The 12,493-nt window shown below is 49.2% G+C and overlaps 1 protein-coding gene across 1 annotated transcript; it reads left to right on the top strand.

Annotated features, from left to right (window-relative positions):
• Window positions 1-6,771: 6,771 nt before the first annotated feature.
• LOC136551800 (phospholipase D alpha 1-like) lies at window positions 6,772-10,115 on the top strand. The gene is made up of 4 exons (XM_066543342.1): window positions 6,772-6,933; window positions 7,409-8,412; window positions 8,485-9,365; window positions 9,464-10,115. Exons 1-4 carry the CDS (start codon window positions 6,796-6,798, stop codon window positions 9,922-9,924), a joined length of 2,484 nt encoding a protein of 827 aa, XP_066399439.1. The 5' UTR covers window positions 6,772-6,795; the 3' UTR covers window positions 9,925-10,115.
• Window positions 10,116-12,493: the final 2,378 nt, after the last annotated feature.

The raw sequence follows: 12,493 nt of genomic DNA, 5'->3' as shown, positions 1-12,493 counted from the left end.
TCATCCATCGGCGCCAAGTCTTGCTCAAGCTTCACCGCCACATGGTCCATCACTCCAAAGCCTTTGACTTGCCCTTCATGCTTGCAATTGGTCCATCAAGCCAAGTCTTGTCTTGATCTTCTCCACCTTAATCACATGACTCAATGTCATGTCTCATGTGCATTTAAGCTCCTTCATCATCACATGTGTGAGCTTTGCAACATCTCCAAGCCATTTTCACCTTCATGGCATATGTTGCTCACACACATGTACCTGTGGACTAATCACCTGTGTATCTCACATAAACATAATTAGTCCACCTAAGTTGTCACTCAATTACCAAAACCAAACAAGGACCTTTCAATAGGGCATTTGATTTCACCAGCCTAAAGTTGAGTAGAGAAGCACTTGGACCAGCTTAGGATAGATAGTCGTACTATCAAGAGGAGCATTCTTCTATGCTAATTGGTTATCTAGTGCCACTAGGTGAGATCTAACTCGTGAGTGTATTTAGATCGAGTGGTGTAGAAAGAAAGCAAGAGAAAACCTTTGCAAAATGTTTTGAAAATGCTAACTTAGTGTTAAAGGTATTGGTGGTCTTGCGGGACACCATTTAGGAGTTAGCCACTTGAAAAACGTTTTGAGAGAGGTCATGGTGAGCATTTTCTATGCCCATCAGATAAGCCAGTGCCCCTATGGGGGTTAGCACCGGATATTAGGCTCTATGCTGCTGAACTGAGAGTTTCTGGTGTAAAGGCACTGGATAACTCTAGTGCTCTTAGGAGGGTGAGCACTAGAAGTTAGGGTGTATTGTTCCCTGTCTGACATGTTCTAGAGGAGCACTAGATAGGTCCGGTGCTAGACACTGGAGGAATCTAGAGGTGGCGAAAACCTTCTACATAAGGTCTCAGGGACCACCAGAATTCTTCTATGGTTTCCCTAAGGAGACACCAAAGAGAGTAGGCCTGGTTGAGTGTTTCTATAGAGAGTCCTAGGGGTCACCAAATTTCTCTGGTGACCACCAGAGAAGGTGCATTGGAGCTTTGGGCGCGTCAATGGCTGGTTATTGACATGTCTTAGGGACCGTTTTATAGTCGTTGGGGTTACTCTGATGACCAAATGAAAAATTTACATAATTTGTGTTAAGGACATGCATGACAAATGAAAAAGTTTAAGTTCATGTTCTACCGCTATTGCTTCTATGATTTTATGATCTAGTGATAGTATATGAATTGTTCATGACTTAGTAAACCTAAGTGTTTGATCAAGTTGATTTGCTATACGAATGTCAAATAAAGCCTCAACATCAACAAGATAACCAATCATGTGTCTGAAGAAGCTTGAAGAGGGATCAAGCAAATCGACTAGTTCAAGCAAATGAGAAGGAAGCTCATGGAAACAAGAATTCAATAAGACAACAATACAAATATCCTTTCAATTGGTATCCACACATGTCGATTGGTATCTAGACCTATGTGCTTTCACAAATGATATCTAGATCATTGTATGGGTGGTATCCACAAGTGATCATCAACTTTAAGTCATCTCCCAAATTTAAGTGGCTTTCCTTAGCTACAAGCATTAGCGCAGGTGGCAAGGGCTGGTGGCTGGCTTCTTGCCCGCCAGCGTTCGAGTCTTGGACTGACGCTGGTGTCTCACCTGGGCGTTTTCCCCCCAAATTTCTCTGCAGATATTCTTAGGCGTCTGTGGATCACGAGGGGAGGTAACGCGCCCGTCGCTAGTGAAGCTCGTGTCTTCGTGAATGTCTTGTGTAGGCGTGTGTTGTGGGTAGTATAGGTTCTAGGTCTAGCGTACATCCTAGTTGTGTGTGTTGTGTGTGCGGCATGTGTTTGGTTGTATGTTCAGATACTACAACATGTACTCCTAGATCCGAGGAATAAAAAAAGTGGTATTATATATAGGTGATGTCTATAAAAAATGCAAATATTCATGGTCACATATGTAATTGGTGTCATCCTTCCCATAAATCCTTTAATGTAGCTCTTTATAAAAATTGATGATCAAGGGGTAGAAATATTTTATTTATCTAATTATTTTATAAATTGTAAAAAAATCAATTGCTCATATTTCCTCTAGCTATTAACTCTAGTAGATAATTAAAGTACCATAGTAAGGCCCAGTAACAATAGTCCACCCAGATTTAAGCAAAAGATATCTCAAAAGGACATGGAAGCGTACAGCCATGCTACACACTTAAGCTAAACTCACTTCGTACCTTTCTTTTTTTTTCTTTCATGCACATATAAAAAGGTTTTCAGTTATATTGGAGCATTCGAAAGTTGTTCTATTTTATTAGGATGCATCTATTCTTAGATAATTTTTACTATGGTTGGGGAGAAATTGGATGGCTCACGAGGAGCGATCCGATAGCTAGAAAGTGAGGCACCAAGAGGGAAGGCACCAGATGCCTACTAAATGGTGGCACCATAGGCACCATATGCCTACTAATTAAATTTGTGGGATCAACACCCAAAAAATTATCTTTCTAATTATTTTTTGAAATATTTTTAAGTAATTAAGGGTAAAATGGTAACTCTACGATAGAAGAATAATGTTTTGAGTAGTACAATTGGGGTGGATGATTGAAGTAGTAGTTTCGTAGATATTTCTCTGAGTCCAACCACACCAACCCCGGCCACTCTCTCTCTCTATTCTTTGTTCGATTCATGGCCTCCCGCTCATGGCGATAGTTGCGCCGGTGGCAGCGGCGGCGTGCGAGGGAGAGGGCAGGGTGGCCGCCACGACAAGCAAGGATGAGGTGTGTTGGGTTTGGGGGCTGATTGCTTCGGCGTTGGGTTTGAGGGTGGGCGGGGGCATCGGAGGGTTGTGCAATGACCATATTATCCTTAAACAAATAAAATTAACTAAAATGAAAATTTTGCGTAGGCACTGAGAGGCACCAAGAGGCATCCCCAACCACCATAAAAAGAGTGGAAAAGGTCAGCATCTATGATGATGTGAAGTTTGTTGTCGATTTGTCGTAAGTTTTATCGTAAGTTTGTGCTTTGGATGCTTGGCGTTTTAATTTTTGCTGTTATAGATGTGTTCGGTACATAAGTGGATAATCTGTTGAGTGCAGTCTCAGACTTGTAATGGTAAGCATGTTCATTCATTTGGTGTGTTGTCTGAGTGGGGAAGTTGTTTTGCTACGTATGAAGTATGTTGTCTTTGGAGACGGGACTCTGCTCCTTCCATGATCTGTGACGTCAGAGAATCAATAAAAGCCGACCAAGCTCTTTTCTTCTTTAAGGTATCACCGTATGAAGTTTATTTCTTCTATATGTGCATGAAAGAAAAATATGTTTCCCACCCAATTTGTTTGCACGTATGGAAAAATAAAATTCGTTCTTAAGTTAAACTCATTTCATGCCTTCCAAAAATGTTAGGCCACTTATGAAAGGGTGGGAAAATATTCCGTGAAAGTTTTATTAGACGAAGAAATGAAAATATATAGTTGCCTGATTTTTTAAGGCATAAGGAAAAACAGGGCTCGAAACCTGAACACTTGACGGTTGACAACAAGTACTCTCTCAATTCTAAATTATAAAATATTTAGGCTTTTTTTTAGATACATAACTTCTTTTATGTGTTTAAATATATACCATGTCTAGATATATATTAAAAAACAATGTTTTAGGATTATCAATCTCCTATACTGTCTTATCTCCTATTCCTATAATTTTTAATCATCTTCCTAAGTAAAGGAGACAACCCATCTCCCATATTCCTAAAGAAATACAGGAGACAAGTCTTAGGTAATCTATTGTAGCAGTACTCTCCTATATCCTAAATTAATTTTAGTGTTCTCTCTTAGAGCAACTTATAGGAGATGCAATATAAGAAATTTAGTAGAGATGCTCTGAGAAAACCAAAACACCTTCTAATTTTAAACGGAGGGAGTAGGGTACAAGCAAAAATTCACAAGTAGATCAAGAGGCAAAGCAGCTAACTTATAGTCTGATAACACTGGACGCTGCCACCAACAAGCCAAGAAAACGTCCTTGACGAGTTTTGCCACATAGAGAGGAAACCAATGTATCGGATGGTCTCGGTGATCCCAAGAAGGGCGCGGTTGTTATCTGTGTGTAGTTGTAGATCTAGTAGTGCACAAGTGGTGTGTGTGGTGGTGTGCGTGCGTAGCGTGGGTGTGTGTATCTGTGCATGAACAGATGCTACAGCTGTACTCAGATAAGAGGCTATCAAAAAAAAAAAAAGAGAAGGAAACCAACGTATCATCTTCCACCAGTCTTGACTTCACCCCTCCTGTTTGCCTAAAAAAATGGAAGTCTCCAAATTTAAGTTGTGGCCTATCTTCAAAGCTGCAATGTGAAACGGTTAAATATGCAGCATCAGGAAAAAAAAAACAAAGCATAAAAGAAATGGCTTCGATGAAGGTTATATCTCTACCAAGATGGAGTGGAGTAGACCACATTGCATCAGGATCATTGGAGGATTGTGGGTTCCACTGTTGTGTACAGGCAAAATGGCACGTGCCCAACTATTTCATTTGGATGGGTTGATTTGGATATCCTCTAGGTGTGGTGCAGTATTAGTAGGAAACATGAATTTGACAAGCACGATCGAAATGCACGCCTTGTGATCATGAGCACAAAATATAATGTCAACTTATAGACAATTTATGCCTTCAAGCTCCATGAGGTGACATGGTTTTTTTTTTTCTGTTGGGCCTGCAAATTAAACGCAAAAAAAGATCAAATCACTGCAATTTTTTTCCGAATACACACAAACTAAAATCTTGTTTGTAAGCGATCACCAGTTTGTGTTCACAGGGATCACCAGTTCTGCCAAGAACTTGGCTCCTTCTTTCAAGGCACTATACGCAGTGGTGGTTGCAATCGAACCTAGCCACCTAGGACCAGGAGTGGGGGTTGTCTGCATAATGCATCCAACACAAGACAATGTGCCCTATGTTTCTGCTTGGATCACTACTGCGTTCATCATAATTGCTCCAATTGAATCTTACTGATGTTGCTTCACCATCTAAAATCGATTACGACCATTAGGGGCCGTTTATAGTGCTTCCAGTTCTAGGTTCTCCATGAAAATATCGCTCATAGACAGTCAAACAGTTGAAACACAGCTAGATTCTAATAATAATCTGATAAGAACACTTCTCCATTTACACTACGAGCTAAGAGCTAAAAAGCTCCACTCCCATTCAATTTCCACCAACTCTTGAATCAATTCCCACCGGCTCCTAATCTTGCTTCCCAAACAGAATCACTCCATAAGAAAATAAGAGCATCCTCAATAGCTCCTAATACCACCTATCATCCCTATAAAATTCCCCTGAATAGCTCTTTCTTTTTGTTGGTGACCACCAATACCTCTACCTCAAATAAAGGGGAGTTGCATCTCCCCTCAATAGCACAAATGCCACTTTCAGGCACAGGCGCAACACCACATCCTGCCGCGATCCAGCGCCATGGCATCGGTGTGACGGCGTCCACGTGTCGTGTGATCTCCGTGAGTAGCTCTAGCAGCAAGCATGGCCACCACTCTTCGTCGACCTTCTGCCTGTTTGTTTGGCTGTGGCTTATCGTAAACGATCATAAATTTTTAACCGGAACAGTATTTTTCTCTCATACAAACCAGTCAGCAGTACTTCTTCACGAACCAGCAACGATACGAACCAGCCAACCGAACAGGCTGCTTGTCCTCTCCTCGAGTCGCCAGATCCACACGTGATAGCAGCGCCGCCGCCGCTACGAGCATGCGCCAAACAAACGTCTCACCCAACACAAACCCCCGTCGTGAAACTTCTTGCCGCCATGACTGCTTGGGGATCCCAACTAGCCATCTGTGGCACTCGCGTTGAGAATCATCAACAGTATGAGCCGAATCGGTTGACCTTGCTGCCGCCATCCACCATGACCGAGAGGGAGAGGTGAGGGATAGAAATAAATGGGGAGGTGGGGAGAAGCAACTAACATTCGATTCCCATATGTCAAAGTGTATATTAAAGTTCGTGTATGTATTGGTGATCTGCTGTAGCGACTCTCTCAATAATCTAAAAAAGTAGCATTATTGATCACTAATACCTCCCTATTGAAAATGGATTATTGGTGAGCTACATGAGATACTCTAAGAGAGTAGAATTATACCAAAAGGCCCTAATATCCTTTTATATAAAAATGACAAGTGCGCGCACACCATGTGCGATACATGCACGGATACATTCACATATATGAGATGCACCTTATGTCACTCATACAATGAAACCAGTATAAAAACACTCAGAAGTGTCTGTATCATGGTATTATGATTTCAGTCTTGATGGATGAAGGTACCTTGAAGCCTCTATCAGGCCGTCACCATTCAAGAGAGACTACTGAGAACCGTTCCATGGTTTAGGTTAGTTGAGTTCAGATTCAAATTCCCAATTCAAACCAAACTAAATGCTAAATCCTTTTCTCTTGGTTTCATGGATGATTTCAACATTTAAACTTGTACTTTTGTGCCGGCACCGTTGCTTACGAATTTAGGGAAGACGTCCCTCTCTCCCATGCTGCAGTGCCTTTTCTAACATGCTGCATCGCCTTGTGTTTCGCTGATGACTAGCAAAGCTCCATGGAATCTATCGATCTAGTGGGAAATTTGGCGTTGGCTTTGCTGGAAAAGCATAAACACATGGTACTGATGGTTGAAAGGGGCTACATCGGGCGCCAATATACGTGGCTTCTTTCTTCCCTTTGATGCTTTACCAAGTCGGCTATAAAAGCTCAGCCACGCGCGGGAAGAGAAGGCGGCAACGGGCCGAGCACGCCAGGCATCATGGGCTCTCAGCTAGAGGGAGACGCCACCGCCGCCATCGCCGACGCCGATGAGGTCGTCTACCTCCACGGCGTCCTGGAAGCGACAGTGTTCGAGGCCGAGCACCTCCACAACGCCATCCACGGCCGGATCATGGAGGTAAAGACAGGCACGCCTCTGTTCGTTTCTGCTCTGCTCTGCAATGAATAGCTGCAGCCTGGCTTCTCTCTGTAGTGAGCTGTGCTTTGCTTTGGGCTCATGGTTTGCTTGCGACCTAATGGATTGGCCGTCAAGGATGTTTTCCCTTTTCGCAGTTCGTGGTCACCTACTGCCACTGACTGTTGGATTTTCCGTTAGACTGACGAAACGTGAAACGCATTTTGCACCGTCGCTTGAATTAACAAATCCTCACGACAGCCACTGCAACGACTGGTCTGAATAGTGGATTGCTTACTTTGCAGATGTGGTTAAAAACGAAAGAACAAAAAAATTGAATGAATTTTTATAGAAGTACATAATCCAATGACATCGAAAAGGAACAACAGACTTTTGAGACAAAACAGAGCAAACTGGAAACCTTGTGAGGATCTTGTGCACAGTGACTAATGGCGGCACGTGCTCTGTTGACGGACAGGCCACGGAGAAGATTCAGGACTCGCTAGGCGTGCACTGCCTCCAGCACAGCCGGCTCTACATCGACGTCGACGTCGGCGCGGCGCGGGTGGCGCGCACCCGGGAGGTGGAGTTCCACCCCACCAGCCCGGCCTGGAACCAGTCGTTCCGCCTGCACTGCGCCTACCCCGCCGCGGCGGTCACCTTCACGGTCAAGAACCAGCACCTCATCGGCGCGGGCGTCCTCGGCGCCGGGTCCGTGCCCGCCGCGCGCGTCGCCTCCGGACAGCCGCTGGAGTGCTGGCTCGACCTCCGCGGAGGCGAGCACGCCCATGAGACGCACACGCCGAGCCTCCGCGTCCGCCTGCACTTCTTCGACGTGGAGCGTGACCCGTTCTGGGGCGCCGGCGTCCGCCTCCCCGAGTTCGCGGGCGTCAAGCCCGCGTTTTTCCCGGAGCGGACCAACTGCAGCGTCACGCTGTACCAGAACGCGCACCTGTCCGACGCGTTCGACCCGGGGGTCCGCCTCGATGGCGGGCTGGCGTACCGGGCGGCGCGGCTGTGGGAGGACCTGTTCGCCGCCATCCGCGACTCGCGGCGGTTCGTGTACATCGTGGGGTGGTCGGTGAACACGGAGATCACGCTGGTGCGCGACGCGGGCCGTCGGGCGGTGGTCCCCGGCGCCGAGGGCGTCACGCTGGGCGAGCTGCTGAAGCGGAAGGCCGACGAAGGGGTGGCCGTGCTGGTGATGCCGTGGCAGGACAACACGTCCGTGTCGTTCCTCGGCAACTCCGGCCTGATGAAGACGCACGACGAGGAGACCCGGAGGTTCTTCGAGGGCACCAACGTGAGGTGCTTCCTCTGCCCGCGCAACGCCGACGCGTCGCTGACCATGGTGCAGCAAGTCGAGACCAGCACCGAGTTCACGCACCACCAGAAGACTGTCACGCTCGACGCAGCCACGCCGGGCGCCGACGAACGCCACGTCGTCAGCTTCATCGGCGGCATAGACCTCTGCGACGGCAGGTACTGATGCAGTTGCTCTGGCTGCTACAACAGAGCCCGTAGCTGAGCTAACGATGCGAGGTGCTCGACCAGGTACGACGACGAGAACCACACGCTGTTCAGGGACCTCAACACGACGTACGTCCATGACTTCATGCAGAACAACTACAAGCACGCCTCCCTGCAGCGCGGCGGCCCGCGGGAGCCGTGGCACGACGTGCACTGCAGACTGGAAGGTCCCGCGGCGTGGGACGTGCTCGCCAACTTCGAGCAGCGGTGGAGGAAGCAGGCGCCGGAGAACATGCGCGGCTGCCTGCTCGATCTGAGCCCGGCGACGTTCCCCGACCCCATCAGCAACGACCCGTGGAACGTGCAGGTGTTCCGGTCCATCGACGACGCGTCGGTCGTGGGGTTCCCCTCCGACCCGGCCGAGGCCGCCGCGATGGGGCTGACGAGCGGCAAGGACGTCACGGTGGACCGGAGCATACAGATCGGCTACGTCGAGGCCGTCCGGCGCGCGCGGCGGTTCATCTACATCGAGAACCAGTACTTCCTCGGCGGGTGCGCGTCGTGGGCGGAGGACAGGGATGCCGGGTGCCTGAACCTGGTGCCCGTCGAGATCGCGCTCAAGGTCGCCGCCAAGATCCGGCGCGGCGAGCGGTTCGCAGTGTACGTCGTGACGCCGATGTGGCCCGAGGGCGTGCCGGCGGGTGAGGCCGTGCAGGCCATCCTGCTCTGGAACAGGCGCACCGTGGAAATGATGTACGGCATCGTCGCCAAGGCCATCGACGACGCCGGGTTGCGCGGCCAGGCGCACCCCTGCGACTACCTCAATTTCTTCTGCCTCGGCAACCGGGAGGAGCCGCTCCCCGGCGAGTACTCGCCGCCGGAGACGCCGGAGGAGGACACGGACTACTGGCGCGCGCAGGTGAACCGCCGCGGCCCCATCTACGTGCACGCCAAGCTCATGATCGGTACGCGCTCTCTACAACGTCCCCTGCGTTGTCACCATGGACATCGGTCCTCGCAGCCTCATCTCACTGTCTCGTTGGTGACACACTATTACGCGCAGTGGACGACGAGTATGTCATGGTCGGCTCGGCGAACCTGAACGAGCGGTCGCTGGCCGGCAACCGGGACAGCGAGATCGCGCAGGGGAGCTACCAACCGGCGCACCTGAACGGGCCGTGCGGGCGGGCGCGAGGGCAGGTGCACGGGTTCAGGATGTCGCTGTGGCACGAGCATTTCATCATGGGTCGCCATGCCAGTGAGGACGCCGACGACGAAGCCTTGTTCCGGGAGCCAGAGAGCTTGGAGTGCGTACGCGCCGTGCGGCGACCGGCGAAGAGGCTGTGGGATTCGTACACGCAGGACAGGGTGGAGGACCTGCCGGGGCACCTGCTCCCGTTCCCGATCACCGTGTCGGAGTTTGGCGAGGTGGCTGACCTGCCGGCCGACGGGTGCTTCCCGGACACGAGGGCGCCGGTGAGGGGGAGTAAAGCGGTGAAGCTGCCGGACATCCTGACAACCTGATATGCTTGCTTAATTTACTTGTACGGTTATGTCAGTTGTAAGGGCACTCCCAAAGAGTGTTTCTATGTTCATTAGTTATAGCATGACTAAGGGGTGTTTGGTCTAGCTACTAAAATTTAGGAGGTGTGTTGGGAGGATGTTGTATAGGATGTTCGGATACTAATAAAAAAATAAATTACATAATCCGTCGATACTTCACGAGACGATTTTTTTAAGCTTAATTAATCCGTCATTAGCACATGTTTACTGTAGCAAAACATTGTCAAATCATGGACTAATTAGGCTCGAAAGATTCGTCTCACAAATTAGTCGTAAACTATGTAATTAGTTTCGTAATTAGTCTATATTTAATACTCCATGCATGTGTCCAAATATCCGATGGGACAGCGACTAAAATTTAGGAAGGGCAACCAAACACCCCCTAACTATATGCCATTAGAATAAAGAAAGAGTGGATGAAATAGTTTATTAAATAAGAAACTATGTCTACGCGCCAACCAAAATACGAAGAGACGTGATACGATGAAGAGGGAAGACACATAATTGGATATTTTTTTAATATCCATTGAAAATCTAGTTTCTACATGTAGTGTTCACATGATTTGATAAGTATAGAATCTATCTCATAGTTTCTGGTTACAAACGCCTTAAGGCCACCAAGGAAATTTGTAGTGGGAGTTTAGTAGTTTTCTTTTGCTTCGGCTCCCCGAACTGCTCTAGCTAAAATTGTTTTGATGAAATGTTTAATAAAACAACTCATGATAGATAAAAAAGGAAAATGTCCGTAATATCCTTTTCTCCTCTTCTTCTATTTCTTCTTTCTTTTCCTTCTCTCTTCCTTTTATCCGCCCACCATGCCAGCATGCCTCTTCCTCCACCCCACGCCACAGCGGCTTTGCTCTAGTGTCCCACAGCCCCGCGCCTTGACCGCACCTTGGCGCCTTGCTCGCACGGAGGGGCGTTTCAGGAGGATGCATGCGCAACATCGGAGGAGCTTAGCGAAACTGCATTTTTTTTTGCCTTCACGGGTCTCTTTCGACTCTAGAGAGCAGAAACTGAGTGGTAGAGTGGAGTGGAGCACTAGTGAAGAACCCCATTTGTCGGGGACCAATACTAGGGTATCCAAAGAGGAGGAGCTAATGACCATCAACATCGACTCATTCGAGCAGTCAAGAGCGCGACTACAGCTCCAACCGACCCCCCAACGTGCAGGCTCTGCTTCTTCCGGCCTCTGGGAGAGGGCACCGCCTCGCCCGACCTTTGGGTCTACGTTCTGCCTTGTCCGACCCTTGGGTCTGCGTTTCGCCTCACCCGGCCTATGGGGGAGGACTCCGCCTCGTCCGACCCCGAGGCCATGGGTTGCGCCTCACCTGACCTTTGGGCCTACGCTCCGCATCGCTCGACCCATGGTCCTGCGCTCTACCTTGCCCGACCCTTGGGCCTACGCTCTGCCTCGCCAGGCCTCTGGGGGAGAAATCTGCCTCGCCTGACCCCGAGGCCGCAGGCTCTGCCTCGCCTAACCCTTGGGCCTGCGCTCTGCCTCGCCCAGCCTCTGGGGGACGGCTCCACCTCGCCTGACCCCGAGGTCACGGGCTCCGCCTCGTCCGACCTTTGGGGGAGGACTCCGCCTCGCCCGACCCCAAGGCCGAGGGCTCCGCCTCACTTGACGGAGACCCATATCACCGCCAACCACTCCAGGTCCAAGCATATGGGTTTGAGTCAAAGCTCTAACACCAGGAAAGTGACTGGCACGCCCCGATGTAACCTGTGGCCTTGATGGGCCATACCAGAGGATTCACATCAAGAACAGCGTCGGGCATACCGGTACTGTTCTGCCTAACCCCCGTACGAACACTGACGGAAGCGTTAATTCATCACGACGTTTGCCAGGATGGAGTGGAGCGCCATGACCGGCATATGACGCCTGCACATGGCGCTAGTGATAGACAGGACCGCGACACGAAGCCGTCCCTGTTGACATCTACAGGGTCGGCGAGACCCGTATGAAGGAGAAGAAGGACCCGACGATTCTAAAGGCCTTCGGCTCTCTCTCTCTCTCACGTCCTTCTTTTTTCCTCCGTTGTAACCCATGCTTTCCCTTGGCCTATAAAAGGGAAAGTAGGGAGTCCCATAAGGGGCATCGCAACACATCAGATCGATTAAACCCAGATCCGAACAAACCCATCAAACCCCAAACATACGGCTATGCAGCAAACGAGCTCCCTCAGCACCTGTTTACTGCTTTCACCAGAGACTTGGGATCTATCCCTCTCTCGACCATTTGTAACCCCTAGTATGAACTTTCGGTGCTAGTAACATGAGCAGCAGCAACGAACTGGACGTAGGGACATTCCGCCTGAATTAGTATAAACCTCATGTCCTTTTAGCACACCATCCGAGCCAGACGTGAAATATTAGAAATTTACTTATCGGTGGCAACTCGAAACACTGACAGTTGGCGCGCCAGGTAGGGGCTTTTTTCATGTCTCGACATCCACACCAAGCCTCAGATGGCTAGTTGCAACATCAGCTAGGTCCTGAGGGCGCACATGCACTTCAGGGACCTGGA

This window comes from Miscanthus floridulus, chromosome 4 (assembly GCF_019320115.1).
Source record: "Miscanthus floridulus cultivar M001 chromosome 4, ASM1932011v1, whole genome shotgun sequence".
Classification (NCBI taxonomy): Eukaryota; Viridiplantae; Streptophyta; class Magnoliopsida; order Poales; family Poaceae; genus Miscanthus; species Miscanthus floridulus.
The sequence above is the reverse complement of the archived record's forward strand: the minus strand, read 5'-3'. Positions and strand labels throughout refer to the sequence as shown.